General features: G+C 43.6%; 1 protein-coding gene across 2 annotated transcripts in view; it reads left to right on the top strand.

Annotated features, from left to right (window-relative positions):
- AK1 (adenylate kinase 1) overlaps positions 1–16,524 on the top strand; it is a 47,573-nt gene extending 31,049 nt beyond the window's left edge. For both annotated transcript variants that reach the window (XM_087704631.1, XM_087704630.1), the window contains 6 exons: positions 2,916–2,958; positions 5,553–5,588; positions 8,094–8,257; positions 9,269–9,385; positions 12,317–12,508; positions 14,195–16,524. In XM_087704631.1, coding sequence (XP_087560757.1) covers positions 2,916–2,958; positions 5,553–5,588; positions 8,094–8,257; positions 9,269–9,385; positions 12,317–12,508; positions 14,195–14,263 — 621 coding nt within the window. In that variant the 3' untranslated portion in view covers positions 14,264–16,524. The remainder of the gene's footprint in view (positions 1–2,915; positions 2,959–5,552; positions 5,589–8,093; positions 8,258–9,268; positions 9,386–12,316; positions 12,509–14,194) is intronic.

Below are 16,524 nucleotides of genomic sequence, written 5' to 3'. Positions count from 1 at the left end.
CCTGGCTGTTCCGACAGGCCTGGGGCTGACGAGTTCCCGTCCCCGCTCGAATTGTGTGGCTGTTGATTGTTTTTAAATTTGTCTGTAGTTGTTTGTCTGTTGTTTTCCTCTTGTTTGTATCCCCCCTTACTTTGGTTTGTGAGCCACCCTGAGTCCCTCAGGGAATAGGGCGGCATATAAATGCAATCAAATCAAATCAAATCAAATCTTTATTTTTATAGTTATAATGTACACTGAAGATGGCATTTAATTTCATTGTACGAGGGACAATGACAATAAACTAAGCTAAACTAAACAGTTCTCCCAAGCTTGGTCCTTTAGCAGTTCCAGGGTTCTATCCATCCATTTTGCAACGGTCAACTTCACACTTATAACTTCCCAAAAGCGGAAAAATAAAATAAGTAAGATTCCCCCCCCCGATTAAACAGTACGGAAGAAAAGCACAGGTTATGCTTTTCCTTTTGAGTTATTTTTTTTGTCAAGAGAGAAAGGTGAGGGGGAAATGCAAGGAATGCTCCAACCTTCCACAGATACTTAACAGCTGGGTCCACTCACCACACTGCCTGGGGATGATGGGCGCTTTAGTCCATCCTCTCCAGGCTGACCTAGGCCCCAGGCTGAAGTAGCAACTGACTGCTTGAACCTAGAAAGTAAATCCAAGGTGGCGCAGTGGTTAAATGCAGCACTGCAGGCTACTGCTAGATCAGCAGGTCAGCGGTTCAAATCTCACCGGCTCAGGGTTGACTCAGCCTTCCATCCTTCCGAGGTGGGTAAAATGAGGACCCAGATTGTTGGGGGCAATATGCTGACTCTCTGTAAACCGCTTAGAGAGGCCTGAAAGGCCTATGAAGCGGTATATAAGTCTACTGCTATTGCTATTGCTATTGCTAAAATCCAATGATATTTTTATGGAGGTCAGGGAGCAAAAGAGAGAACTGAAGCATTTGTGTGATTTATTTAGTTAGTTAGCTTGTCAAACCATGTACAAGATAACAGGTATTAAGTGTAAACATGGACATGAACAGAGGAAATGGGTACAAATAAAGGGGGACAGTAGGATAGGGACGGAAGGCACGCTGGTGCGCTTATGCACGCCCCCGTTACAGACCTCTTAGGAATGGGGTGAGATCCACGTGAGACAGTTTAAAGTTGAGGCTAAGTTGAGGATGAAACAACGGAGTCAGGTAGAGCATTCCAGGTGTGGCTGAAATCGTATTTTCTGCAATCGAGTTTGGAGCGGTTTACCCTGAGTTTGTATCAATTGTTTGCACGTGTATTATTGAGGTTGAAGCTGAAGAAGTCGTTGACAGGTAGGATGTTGTAGCAGACAATTTTGTCTACTATGCTTAGGTCAGACCATAGGTGGTATAGATGTCCAAGCCTAAAATTTCAAGCCTGGATGGCATAAGGGATTCCGTTGTGAGCAGAGGAGTGGAGGACTCTTCTCGTGAAATACCTCTGAACTTGCTCGATTGTATTAATATCCGATATACAGTGTGGATTCCAGGCAGACGAGCTGTATTCGAGGATTGGTCTGGCAAAGTTTTTTTTTTATTGAAGAGTTTTAATAGATTTTACAAATATTTCCCCTTCCCCTTCCCTCCGCCCCAACCCTGCCCCCCCTCCAACCCTCCTTCCCCCCAACCTCCCAGAGCAAAATACAGGATATAAACATTTAACAATCATACACTAACATAAGCTAACTAACTATAGCATCCTGTTTAACTGTTTATTAAATTTATAGGCCGCCCAATCCCAGTGGACTCAGGGCGGCTTACAGAAACAGAAATTAAACAGAAATTAAAAAAGATTAAAAACAGATAAAACACTTTAACTCCCCTTTTATTAAGCTAACTTTAGATAAATTGTAACATTCCTTGTTCATTCATAAGCTAATTGAGATTTCTTAGTCCGATATTTATTTTGAATGTAGTCAATCCATCTTCTCCATTCCAGCTTGTATTTCTCATCTGAATGGTCCTTCAAATATGCTGAGATTTTGGCCATCTCTGCTAAGTCTACTACTTTTAACGTCCATTCTTGAATAGTAGGCAATTCCTCCTTCTTCCAGTACAGCACCACCAACAATCTTGCTTGATCTGGCAAAGGTTTTGTATTCCCCTCCTTCACCCAAAATCTCGCTGTCAGGTAGCCGGCAGGTACCTGAAAGCTCCTGGGGGATTTCATTGCTTCAAATTTCCTCCCCACGATGGTCTTCCTTGCCTCCAACCCCACAGCGTTGAGCTTCTCTACCTGCCGGTACATTGGAGGCAGGAAGCAGTTGCCACGGAAACCTCTTCCCAGGTGATGCACCCTGGAGGTGGTTTTTCCTCCTGCCTCCTGTTCACGTAGCCTCTGAGTCAGAGGCTGCCTCCCGGTTACACATTGACAGCGATCCTTGGACTCTTGTTTCCTCTGTTGGAAGAGTTGCCAGGGTGAATCCTACCGGGTAGGGTTGGAGAAAAGAACTCGTCAAGATCTCCTCCTCTTCATTCGTGGTCCAACCTTCTCGGATCTGCCCGCTGAGAAAAAGAAGGAAATAAATCAGTTGCCTTGTGTCTTAACTCAAGATTTGTTTGCGTGTCCCAGAGTTGATTGAGGTAAAGGTGTTTGAGGTTATTGCTTTATTTTTAATGTGTGTCCCCAACCTCTGTAGGGATGGTTGAAGGTTTCATTTCAGGTGGCAGTTAGGGACATCTTTAAAAAACAAGGATGGGAAGGATTTAAACAAAACATTGGGAGAAGTCCTAAAGACTCGTTTTTGCCCGCAGCCTTGAATTATTATCCTGCCTGGTTTTGGAACGAGGCGATGGGAGCCATCAAGGCATGTCCTGAGCCGCTGTTGGGTTGATGCCCTTCAAGAGAAGAGGAGAGATCTTATCACTCTAATCACAACTTCTTCTTTTTCCTTTCAGACAGAGGAGGTCATCACCCCAGAAGACTTCAAAATGGCGGCAGGTCAGTGAATTTTCTCCCTTTCTCCATCTTGGTGGATCTTGAGTCGCCTCTCAGATTTATCAGGCCAACATTAGTAGTTATTCTCAGAGGAATAGAATAGAATAGAATTAGAACAGAATTAGAATTAGAATAGAATACGACAGTACAGGACAGGAATAGGTATAGGAATAGAATAGAATAGAATAGGAAAGGAATAGAATTAGAATTAGAATAGGATAGGATAGGATAGGATAGGATAGGATAGAATAGAATAGGGATAGGATAGAAATAGAATAGAATATAAAAATGGAATAGAATAGAATAGGAAAGGGATAGGAATAGAATAGAATAGGAAAGAGATAGGAATAGAATAGAAATAGAATAGAATAGGAAAGGAATAGAATTAGAATAGAATAGAGTAGGATAGGATAGAATAGAATTAGAATAGAATAGTTTGGAGTGGAATAAAATAGGATAGGGATAAGGATAGGCTAGAAATAGAATAGAATGGGATAGGGATAGAATAGAATAGGAATAGGAATAGAATAGAATAAGAAAGAAATAGAATTAGAATAGAGTGGTATAGGATAGGATAGAATAGAATAGAATTAGAATAGAATAGTTTGGAGTGGAAAGGAATAGAATAGGAATGGGATAGGGATAGGGATAGAATAGGATAGGATAGGAATAGGAATAGAATAAGAAAGAGAATTAGAATAGAATAGAGTGGTATAGAATAGGATAGAATAGAAAGAATAGTTTGGAGTGGAATAGAATAGGGATAGGGATAAGGATAGGATAGGATAGGGTAGGATAGAATAGGGATAGGATAGAAATAGAATAGAATAGGAATGGGATAGGGATAGAATAGGAATAGGAATAGTTCTAATTATTCATTGAAGTCTGGGTCTGTCAAATTTGATTGCAGAGCCAATTCATACAATTATGGAGGTGCAGATGACAGACTCAATCCTTCCTCTGTAGAAATGAATCAGCAGCTCTTTGGGCAGTTTGAGTTTTCTGAGTTGGCACAGAAAGAACATTCTTTGTTGTGCTTTTTGGATGACATTTTGATGTTAGGTGTCCATTTTATAAATTCCCTTACTGCTCATTTCCTCAGCTCTGCAAGGCTGTAATTCTAGAAAGCTGTAATCAAAGGAGAATTCTCATTACAGGTTGTCCGCGAAACCTGAAACGGGTGGTTTTTATTTATAACTCTCCCGTTTGGCGGTCTTTACACGTTCAGCCAGGTCTGGAAAAGTTTCCGGCCTCCTGAGAAGCATCATTCAAAGAAACAGTAGCAAAATGAATGCACCCCTTCTGTTTTGGGCTCCCAAAGTTGCAACCCACAGAAATCGGGAAATGAATCTTGGGTGGTGCTGATTGCTGCACCACCTAAGATGATATTAATATAGTCTTTATTGTCATTATACAAAATAAACACAACGAAATTGGTTAGTGAAATATCCTTGTAATGGAGTCTTGTATCCATTTACACAGATGGGGGTTCACATCTTTCGCAGCAATAGAGACAGACAGATGCTAGATAGATAGGTAGGTAGGTAGGTAGGTAGGTAGGTAGGTAGGTAGGTAGGTAGATGATAAATGTACAGAGAGAGATTAGACATACGATAGAGAAAGGTATGTATGTATGTAGGTAGGTAGGTAGATAGATAGATAGATGATAGATAGATAGATAGATAGATAGATAGATAGATAGATAGATAGATAGATAGATAGATAGATAGATAGAGGTAGGTAGGTAGGTAGGTAGGTAGGTAGGTAGGTAGGTAGGTAGGTAGGTAGATGACAACTGAACAGATAGTTGTACAGAGAGAGATTAGATAGAAGAGATAGAGAAAGGTAGTAGGTAGGTGGATGACAGATACAGATGAGAGAAGAGACAGATAGAGTTGAAAGAGATATAGAGAGATAGATATGGATGGATGGATGGATGAATTGATGGATGGATAACAGAGAGAAAGATCATAGATCAGTGATGGCGAACCTGTGGCACATGATATGATATAGATGATTGATTAGATTAGAAATAGAGATAGATACAGAGAATAAATAATAGACAACAGATAGAGAGAGAAAGAGACATGTTAGAAGATAGAAGACAGGTGATTGGAGATAGATACAGTAATAGATATAGACGACAGACAGACAGACAGACAGATGGAGATAGAGATAGATAGATGATAGATAGATAGATAGATAGATAGATAGATAGATAGATAGATAGATAGATGATAGATAGAAACTGATTTTAGAAGATAGAAGACAGATGAGATATATGTTATAAATGATTGGCTATAGGTAATAGATATGAGAGAGAGAGAGAGAGAGAGAGAGAGAGAGAGAGAGAGAGAGAGAGAGAGAGAGAGAGAGAGAGAGACTGATGTTAGAAGATAGAAGAGATGTGATATATGTTATAGAAGATTGGATATAGATAATAGATATAGATGATAGACAGACAGACAGAGGGTGGATGAGGGGGGAATCCTTTTTAAAAACAAGTTCACAAACCAAGATTGGTCTCCTGTATGAGCAACCAAGAATTGACTTCTCCGCCAGATCCTAACAGGTTTTTCTCCCTTTTTTCCTCGTAGAAAAATTGAAAAATCACAAAATCATCTTCGTGGTGGGTAAGTCTTACGCCAGTTCTTAATTTTGGCTCCAAAAAGACTTATATAAAGACTTTTCTAACAGGATTCTAAGGTGCGATTGAATTTCTCCTGACAGATTTTGGGTTAGAGCCAAAATCAACAATCCCACAACTCAACCCAGAATAAAATACATATATTTGGTGAAGAGCAAAAGAAGGAAACACTCCAGATTTGGCTCTCCATGCAGCGGGGTCTTTTAAGAGTTTATTGCTTTCAGTTTTCCATGTCAGGAAAAAATAATAATTTCCAAGCAATTAAACCTGCTCTCTGTGTTGGCATTTATAAATGTTGGCTTTTATTTTATTTTTTTAAAGATTTTTTTATTATTAACAAACATGTAAAATACACACACACACACACAAAATTAGACGTACATCACATTTATACAATACGAACAGGAGCTTCCTGTTCTTTCTAATAGCAATTATCAATCGATACCACTCACCTTATATTATTTCCCCTTCTATTGTATTTCATTTGGATTTCACCATTCTTAACCCTCTTATTTTACTCATAACTATTATTTTTTGAGTTTTGTTATATTCCTTCATTGATTCCTGTTTCTTTCCTCCATCCACCTATACCATTTATCCCATATCTGGTAGAATTCTGATTCTTCTTTTCCCTGGATTTCTTTAGTTAGTTTGTCCATTTCAGCACAATCCATAACCTTTCTTATTATTTCATCTTCGCTTGGAATTAATTTGTTTTTCCATTTCTGGGCAAAGGCAATCCTTGCCGCCGTAATTATATGTAGTATTAAATAATGGATTTCTTTTTTGTATTTTGCAGACATAATTCCTAATAAAAAAAACTTCAGATTTCCATTCTATTTTAACCCATTATTGCCTCCAGCCAATTTTTAATCTTTTTCCAAAAATCTTTAGCCTCCTCACAGGTCCACCATAAATGGTAATATGTTCCGTGTATTGATTCGCATTTCCAACATTTTGGGGAGGTATTTGCCATCTGTAAAATATTTTGTACTGGTTTTCCTTGTATGCAACTGATAGTGTCATTTTTAAATTTATTCCCCAAAATTTTTCCCATTTGTCTAATTCAATATTATAGCCAGAGTTCTATGCCCATTTTATCATTTGTTCTTTCACAATTTCCTCTTCCATTTTATACTTCCGGAGGAATTTATATATTCTCCCTATCATCTGTTGGCTTTTAAAATGTCTCAACTCCCATCCAGTTGGCCAAAGGCAGCAGGCACGATGTCCATCTCTTACACCATCCAAGGTGGGTTGGGTGAGTTTTCCCCACTCCAAAAATAATCAGGTGCTGCTGCTATAAAGATGGATCTAAACTACGTTTCATGACCCAACTAGGTAACATCATCAGTGCTAGTGTTTGTTGTGGGGTTTGGGTGGAGGAGGACTGTGGGGTCCTTGGGGCTCTCTGAGCTGGCTTGTTTTCTTGCAGACGTTTCATTACCTAACTAGGTAACATCATCAGTGTAAGAAGGGGATTTGTGGCGGAGGAGGAGGAAGAGGAAGTTGGGTCCTTCAGTGCCCAACTAGGTAACCTCATCAGTGCTTATCTACTAGTCTACTGCAGTACTACCAGCAGCACTGATGATGTTTCCTAATTGGGTCACGAAACGTCTGCAAGAAAACAAGCAAGCTCAGAGTGCATCAAGGACCCCACAGTCCTCCTCCTCCTCCCCCATCCCCTCCCTTCTACCACTGATGACGTTATCAAGTTGGGTCATGAAACGTTTGCAAGAAAACCACCAAGCTCAGAGAGCACCAAGCACCACCACCACCATTTCAACTCCGAGGTTGAACTCCGAGGTGGCGCAGTGGTTAGGGTGCAGTACTGCAGCCACTTCAGCTGACTGCTAGTTCTGCAGCTCGGCAGTTCAAATCTCACCGGCTCAGGGTTGACTCAGCCTTCCATCCTTCCGAGGTGGGTAAAATGAGGACCCGGATTGTGGGATCAATATGCTGACTCTGTAAATCGCTTAGAAAGGGCTGAAAGCCCTATGAAGCGGTATATAAGTCTAACTGCTATTGCTATTGCTACAAATATTCTCCTTTATTGATTATTTTTTAGTCCCTAATCCTATGTCTGCTTGCTGTATATCCGTGATGGTGAACCACAGATACATGTGCCAGAGATGGCACACAAATCCCTCTTTGTGGGCATATGCACCGTCTTCTGGTTTCCAGCACGCATAGCTGGTCTTTGCAGGCGCCAGAGCACCGAAAATGGCCTGAAAACGGCCAAGAAAAGCCGAAAAAAACCCAGGCCATTTTTGGCCTGAAAAAAGGTCTGAAAATAGCTGGGAAATGGCCTGAATATGCCCCCCAAAAACAGTCTAAAAAACCACCCCCAAACAGCCCCCAAAATAGCCAAAGAAACAGGCATGGATGTGCCAACCAGCTAGTCTTCGGGTTTCCAGTGCATGCATGCACACTCCGGTTTTGCCACTCCGTGCTGAAAAGGTTCACCATCACTGTTCTATGTCCTTCACAGGAGGACCAGGCTCTGGAAAAGGAACGCAGTGTGAGAAGATCGTCCAAAAATACGGCTACACCCACTTGTCGACCGGTGATTTGCTACGAGCGGAAGTCAGCTCTGGCTCGGACCGGGGGAAGAAGCTTTCGGCCATCATGGAGAAAGGAGAGTTGGTCCCTCTGGTGAGTTAGAAGACCTCCTGGTGTTCCTCAGCCTTGGAGATCTTCTGTGCAGGCTGTCCATAATTGGAAGCTGTTGTGGCCCACCAGTGGTCAGCGGAGCTGGCAGCAGAGTCAGAGAGTGAGGAGGGTTGGGGAGGAACCTGGGCCAGTCCTGGAGTCTGGGAAAGGCTCGGATGAAGGCTCTGTGTCGGAGGCAGAGAGGGCCAGAGCCGTATGCCAGTTATCAGCTGCCTTCGGAGTCAGACATCAGTGAGGCAGAAGAACAGCTGGAGCCTGTTCCCAGTGTGCGCATGCACAGCGTTGCCAGATGAAGGGAACAGCTAAAGAACAGGGGTCGAATTGGGAGGAAGGCCACAAGTGGACGGTGAATGGCCCCTTCCAGAGGGAATAAAAGAGGAGCGAAAGGGGAGTGGAGTTTGCAGGAGACAATTAGTTCGCTTAATTGGTTAGTGACTCTCAGAGACTCCTTGCCAAGTTTTGCAGAGATCGGCCTGGCAGCTCTCCAAGCCAGATAAGGTCTGTGACTTTAAATCCTCCCTGGAAAGACTTTGCTGGATGCGAATGAGCAGAATTCACAGCAATAAAAGGAGTTTTTGTTGGGACCAGGAATTTGCTTCCTGCTCTTGGGAAGCCTCTGTCAGAACACAACTTCAGTAATTCATTTCACAATGGAGCCGAGAAAGGTCATAAAAACGGGGCAGAATTCACTTAACCAATGTCTCGTTTAATAACAGAAAACTTGGGGCTCCGTTGTGTTCGAGGACTACCTGTACTGGCTGTTGTGTAAATAAAATCAAGAAAGCCACCTCCAGAGTCAGCAAAGGCAGAATATCAATAAGTAGCGCAAAAGACGCCGGATGGTCTTGGGTTAGAAATATCCCATCAGCAGTGGGGGGGACCCAACGAAATCTAAGTTGCTCTCCCAGTTCTGTGAATCCAAAGCTCTGGAATTTCCCCCCCCCCAAACTTTGCAGAATTGCTCCTTACTTGCCAATCTCTTCGTCCCTCCAGGACACTGTCCTGGATATGCTGAGAGACGCCATGTTAGCCAAAGCAAACCAATCCAAGGGTTACTTGATTGACGGTTATCCCCGGGAGGTGAACCAAGGCGTGGAGTTTGAGAAGAAGGTAAGAACATGGTGGTGAATCTCATTCACCTCTCTATCTCCTCTCTCTCTTTCTCTTCTTTCTTTCTTTTTCTCTTTCTTTCTACCTACCTACCTCTATTAAATAAATCTATATCTATCTATCTACCTACTTACCTACCTACCAACCAACCAACCATATCATCTATCCATCACCTATTTATCACCTCCAAATCTCCCTCCCCCCCTCTCTCCTTCTCCCCCTCCCTCTCTCTCTCCTTCTCTCTCTCCCTCCCTCTCTCCTTCTCTCCCTCCCTCTCTCTTCCTCTCTCTCTCCCTCCCTCTCTCCTTCTCTCCCTCCCTCTCTCCCTCCTTCTCTCTCCCTCCGTCTCTCCTTCTCCCCCTCCCTCTCTCTCCTTCTCTCTCTCCCTCCCTCCTTTCTCCCTCCCTCTCTCTCTCCCTCCCTCTCTCCCTCCCTCTCTCCTTCTCTCCCACCCTCTCTCCCTCCCTCCCTCTCTCCTTCTCTCCCTCCCTCTCTCTCTCTCTCCCTCCCGCTCTCCCTCCCTCTCTCTCTCCTTCTCTCTCTCCCTCTCTCTCTCTCTCATTTTGTTCTGGGGGAAAAAATATTACCTGGCCAGGATGACAGAGAATCTCCAAAGACATTTAGCTCTGCCAGAGCTGAAGAAGCTTCTTGGATGAGAAGCAAAATGTCTTCAAAGAAAAAAATCAAGACAGTCCAGTTGCCTCCTGAAAAAGCCCCTTTGGGACTTCCAGAGGAAAACATTTTAGAGCTGGGAATCTTTCTCTCTTGTTTTGCATTTTTTCCCCCCCGGAGAGCTTTTGATTCTGGGCATGACAGGCGTGGTTATTGTTGAATTATTATTAATATGATTGGCGGGTTGCCTTCGACGCTGGCCCTGGTAAGAGCGGGATGAAGCCACAAGAGGGCAGTGCAACCCCTTCTCACAATCTTCTCCTTGGCCAAAAAAAATAGGATTTGGGCTTTTTTTTTTAGCGCTTATTAGGCCCTGCTGTTGTATGGCTCAATCTTGTTAAGTTTTGTTTAGTGGTTTTGCGATGCTTTGATTTTGCCATCCCGCCCTTCTTTTTTTAAAAAATATATATTTTTATTCTTTTTAAACAAAACAGCACATACAAAACAAAGCAAGAGAAGAAAAAAGAACAACTTTCCTCCATTTCATCAAGCATGTCGTTTGGTTACAAGTTTTTGTGCATCAATTCTTAAGATTAAGATTTGCATTAAACATAACTGGATATTTTGCTGTCATTGAGCCTTATGTGTTCAAATTACCATTAATATTCTTTCATTTGTAAGAATCCTTATTTCCTTGAATTCATAATTATCTATCAAATAACAATGAGACTTTAAAGTATTATAATATCACCTATCTCCAAGGAGAAAAAGCAGAGATTAGAACAAAGAATTCCCATTAATTTATAATATACATTCATATTTTCAATTGAAAATATGCCCTTCACAGAAAGCGGGAAGGTGAAATCTGCAACTTGTGAAGGTGTGTTTTAAGAGGACTTATGTGGAGGACCAAATAATTGCAAAGTTGAGCTTTTCCTTCTCTTTCTCCTTCTCATCGATCCTCTTCTCCGCCTTCTCGATCTTCTTTTCATCTATTTTCTTTCCTTCCTCTTCTCCTTCTTCCTCTCCTCCTCTTCTATCTTCTTTTCGTCTATTTTCTTTCCCTCTTCTGTTTTTCATCTTCTCATCCCCTTTTCATCCTTCTTCTTCCCCCTTCTCTTCTATCTTCTTTTCATCTATCTTCTCCTCCTTTTCTCTCTCCACTTTCTCATTCTTTCTGTCTTCTCTTTCTTCCTTTCTATCTACTTTTCATCTCTTTTCTTCCTCCTCTTCATCTATCTTTTCATCTATCTTCTCCTTAACCTTATCCTTCTCTTCTTTATCTCGTCTTCCTCTTTATCTTCTTCTCCTTTTCCATCTATCTCCTTCTCCTCCCCTTTTATCTATTTTCATCTCCTCTTCTCATCTGTCTTTTCATCTACCTTCTCTTTAACCTTATCCTTCTCTTCTTCTTTTTCTCATCCTCCCCTTCCTTCCCATCTGTCTTCTTCTCCTCTTTCTCCTTCTTTCTAATCTATGTCCTCCTCCTCCTCCTCTTTTATCTATCAACTTTTCATCTCTTCTTCTCCTCTCCTCCTCATCTATCTTCTTTTCATCTATCTACTCCTTAACCTTATCCTTCTTCTTTTTCTCCTCCTCTTCCTCATCTATCTTCTCCTCTTTCCTTTTTTCTTATCTATCTCCTCCTCCTCTCTTTTATCTATCTACTTTTCTCCTCCTCCTCTATCTTTTCATCTATCTTCTCCTTAACCTTATCCTTCTCTTCTTTTCTCTTCCTCATCTATCTCCTCCTCCTCTTTCTCCTTTCTCATCTATCTCCTCCTCTCCTGTTATCTGTCTTTTCTCCTCCTCTTTCATCTTAACCTTATCCTTCTCTTCTTCTTTTTCTCCTCTTCCTCATCTATCTTCTACCTTCCTCCTTTCTCCTTCTTTCTCATCTCCTCCTCCTCTCCTTTTATCTATCTACTTTCCTCCTCCTCCTCCTCTTTTCATCTATCTTCTCCTTAACCTTATCCTTTTCTCCTTCCCTTCCTCATCTATCTCCTCCTCCTCTTTCTCCTTTCTCATCTGTCTCCTCCTCCTCTCCTTTTATCTGTCTACCTTTCTCCTTCTTCTCTATTTTTTGATCTCCTTAATCTAATCCTTCTCTTCTTCTTTTTCTCCTCCTCCTCTTCATCTATCTTCTACCTTCTTCTCCTCTTTCTCCTTCTTTCTTATCTACCTCCTCCTCCTCTCTTTTTATCTATCTATTTTTCATCTCTTCTCCTCCTCCTCCTCTATCTTTTCATCTATCTTCTACTTAACCTTCTCCTTCCCTTCCTCCTCTTCCTCTCCTCCTCACCTTGGTTGCTTGAGCAGATCGCTGCCCCCACCCTCCTGCTGTACGTGGACGCTGGGAAGGACACCATGGTGAAACGGCTGATGAAGCGAGGAGAGACCAGCGGGCGCGTGGACGACAACGAGGAGACCATCAAGAAGCGGTTGGACACCTACTACAATGCCACCGAGCCCGTCATCGCCTATTACGAGAAGAAGGGAATTGTCCGCAAGGTGAGTCAGGTGGATGGTTGAGAAATCTCTCACACGAAGGTAGCTTTTGCCTGAAATTGGCATTGCTGTTTTCAGGAGAATGTGTTTGGGATCCCAAGGGAGGTATTTCAGCCACATAAAAATTATTAGCTGAGCCATTTGCCCCTTCCTTTCTTCCTTCCTGATTCCCTCCCTCCCCTCCATTTCTTCCTTCCTTCCTCATTCCCCCCTTTCCTTCCTTTCTCATCCCCTCTCCCCCTCTCCTCCCTTCCTTGCTTCCTTCCCTCCCTCTTTCCTTCCTTCCTTCCTTATTCCCTTCCTCACCTCCATTTCTTGCTTCCTCCCCTCCCCTCCCTCTTTCCTTCCTTCCCTTCCTTCCTCATTTCCACCCTTCCTTCCCTCCCCTCCCTTCCTTGCTTCCTTCCCTCCCTTTCCTTCCTTCCTCATTCCCTCCCTCCCTTCCCTCCCTCATTCCTTGCTTCCTCATTCCCTCCCTCACCTCCATTTCTTCCTTCCTCCCCTCCCCTCCCTCTTTCCTTCCTTCCTCATCCCCTCTCCCCCTCACCTCCCTCCCTCCCTTCCTCCCCTCCCTCTTTACTTCCTTCCCTTCCTTCCTTCCTCATTTCCACCCTTCCTTCCTTCCCCTCTCTTCCTTGCTTCCTTCCCTCCCTTTCCTTCCTTCCTCATTCCCTCCCTTCCTTCCCTCCCTCATCTCCCTTTCTTGCTTCCTTTCCTCCCTTGCTTCCTCATTCCCTCTCACCTCCCTTTCTTGTTTCTTCCCCTCTCTCCCCTCCTCTCCCCACCTTCCTTTCCTTCCTTGCTTCCTTCCCTCTCCTTCCTCCCTCCCTCCTTCTTTTCTTCCCACCCCTCCCTTTCTTTCCTTCCTTCCCCTTTACACTTAAGCATCATGCCACACTCTCTGCAGGGAATGTTACTGAGAGTATTTTGAACTGACCTAGCTATTGCAGGCCAAGGAAGGGCGCTCCGTTCTCCTGGGTGGTGAGGATGGGCCAGAATCATTCATTATTCTCCGGGACTTCCCTCCGGGCCTTATCCTGCTCAGCATAGCAAGGCGCTGACTAACTGGCTGCTGGCGGAGGGAAGAGGTCCACGCCAACATTGGGAGGATTCCGAAGAGATGCAGAAGGGAAATGGAACTTAGGCGGGGAGGAAGCGATTCCCAAGAATTGAAGGATTGACCTTGTGGTAGGACCAAGGTTTGAAGATGGGTCCTCCTCTGCGAAGCAGAATTGGGGGTGGGGTCTAGCCTAGATGGGGTGTATTTGGGCTTTACCCACCATCCTAAACCCATGAGATGTTTTAACTTCATTTATGGAATGAAGAAGCGTTGAGTGTGCTCAACAGCGAAAGCTCAAAGCATGGTTTGAAGGCATCAAGCTTTCATTCCTCTTGGAATCCACCTGATGGCTTAGGGAGCTGTATGAACCTGGGCAGCAGGAGGGTCAGGGAGAAGATAGGATCCTCCAAACTAGGTCTTGTGGTCCTCCCATTCTCTCTTTCAAAGCCCTCTAAGCTGGTGGACCTCTCCAACACTCAACCTGGCTAGAAATCCTTCCAGAAGGCCAATCCCTGGTCTCCCTGGTGGGGGGAGAAGGAGGATGGACCGGGACGTATGGATGTGATCTCAGAAGAAGACAACTTCAGGATTCTTCTCCTGAGCTCTGTGGCTTTCTCCCCTGCTTTCAGGTCAACGCGGAAGGCACGGTCGATGACGTCTTCAAGCAAGTCTGCACTCATCTGGATGTCCTCAAGTAAACCCCCCAACGCACACACCTTGGAGGAGCTTCATTCCCCCCCCACCCCGCCAAGACTCAGATCTGTGTAGATGCGTCCCTCCCCTCCCCGCCGCTCCGCACTCCTTTTTCATCTCCAACGACCGACCGCTGGGGGAGGAAGTGGCTTCATCCTGTTTTCGTGGACAGAAGCCCGCGGAGGAAATTTGAAGGACAATGCGCCCGGCTTCCTTAAACCTCCTCTCGCAAAAGTAAATTTGGCTTTCGTGAGATGAGATGTTTTCATCCTTTGCTTGGCTTTTTTTTTTTTTTAAAGGAATTTTTTCTCGCCCTCCAATGTGGGGTGGTGGAGGGGAGGAACACATTCTCCTTCGTCTTCCCTCCACAAGTGGAGAAGTTCTCCTGAAAATTCCAAGAATGGGTTGAGGCCAACCTCTAAGTGCTCCTCATCTATCTTTTCATCTACCTTCTCTTTAACCTTATCCTTCTCTTCTTCTTTTCCTCATCCTCCCCTTCCTCCCCATCTGTCTTCTTCTCCTCTTTCTCTTTCTTTCTAATCTATGTCCTCCTCCTCCTTTTTTATCTATCACTTTTCCATCTCTTCTTCTCCTCTCCTCCTCTATCTTTTCATCTATCTTCTCCTTAACCTTATCCTTCTTCTTTTTCTCCTCCTCTTCCTCATCTATCTTCTTCTCCTCTTTCTCTTTCTTTCTCATCTATATCCTCTCCTCTCCTTTTATCTATCTACTTTTCTCCTTCTCCTCTATCTTTTCATCTATCTACTCCTTAACCTTATCCTTCTCTTCTTTTTTCTTCCTCTTCTATCTCCTCCTCCTCTCTCTCCTTTCTCATCTATCTCCTCCTCCTCTCCTTTTATCTATCTACTTTCCTCCTCCTTTTCCTCCTCCTCTTCCTCCTCATCTTTTCATCTATCTTCTCCTTAACCTTATCCTTCTCTTCTTTTCTTCTGGATGGACTACAGATCCCATCCTCCTCATTCAGGGCTTCCCCAAATCTTAAGGGCTCTTGAACCCAAGGCCAAGATCTGCGGGGAGGGGGAAGGCTGGCTGGAGAGCGATGGATGCTGTAGTCCAAAATCCCTGGAGCACTTTTTTCACCTTGGAATAATTCAAAATGAGCTTTTGAAAATTCTTGAAATTAAAATTCTTGAAATGGGCCAAGAAAAGTCTTTCCTTTAGAAAGAAGAGAATTAACCTGCCAAGAGATAAGATCAGCTACCTTTCTATGGGCCTGGCAGGTTCTGCTTGGCCAACTTTACAAGTGGCAAATCCGTTAGTCCTTCCTGCATTTCTTTGCTACGGTCTCAGAAGTGGCAAAAAGATGCAGAAAAACAGCTTTCTTCCCTCTCTCTCTATTAAAGAGAGAAAAGGGGACTTGTACCTCTTCCCATTCCCTCCATTCTTTGAACGAGACACTCCCCAAATCTTGACAGAGTAGAGGCGATCTGGAGGCGATCTACTCGGAAGGAAAAAGAAAAGGCGAGATTTCATCCAGCCTCCAAGCTCCCCTCTGCCTTGCAAACCGATCTCAACCATCCCAGGAGGAAAATTCAAGTTTGCAACTTTAAAATGAAGACAGCCAGCCTAGCGTGCAGACTTTCTCCCTGAGAGAGAACAAGGGAAAGGGTTTGTGTGTGTGTGTGTCTGTGTGTGTGTGTGTCTGTGTGTGTGTGTGTGTCTGTGTTTGTGCAAGGCTGTTTACACCCCCCCCCCCCGGTCTTACACACAGAGAGACCCACAGACACAAACACACACCAAGTCCTGGCTTTGTATATCCTTGTGTGCCGAATTTCCTTAGCAACTAAACATTGCTAATCACCAGTTGCCTTTTCCTTTGAGTGCTCTGCAAATTTCTCCTTTCTTCTTCTGACGTTCCTTCTCTAAAGTGAAGGGTCTGTTTTAGGGGTGGGCGAGAAAAGGGGAGAGGAAGGAACCAAAGAGGATTTTTTTTCTGGTGTGTTTGTGGGTGTGTTGCTTCCTTATCTGTAATAACACTGTGCCTCATTTTCCACCCATCAAAAGCTGCGTTTCCCCCGATTTTTGTTAGGGTCTCCGTACCTCACAAAAGCTTTCTAAAGATTTCTCTGCTGGTCCTCTGTTCCTTTCTCTCTCTCTCTCTCTCTTTTTAATTTGGTCCAAATATTTACAAGAGGTGGTAAGGGGAGGAGGCAACGACCCCCTCCCGCTCAAGTCTTAAAAGACCTTGCCTAGGGTCTGAATGTATTGATCAGATTGTTATTAAAAGAGCATTTAAACAAAAGTC

This window comes from Thamnophis sirtalis, unplaced genomic scaffold (assembly GCF_051295495.1).
Source record: "Thamnophis sirtalis isolate CommonGarterSnake01/CBP01778 unplaced genomic scaffold, rThaSir2_p1.2 scaffold_2, whole genome shotgun sequence".
In the NCBI taxonomy this organism is placed as follows: Eukaryota; Metazoa; Chordata; class Lepidosauria; order Squamata; family Natricidae; genus Thamnophis; species Thamnophis sirtalis.
The sequence above is the reverse complement of the archived record's forward strand: the minus strand, read 5'-3'. Positions and strand labels throughout refer to the sequence as shown.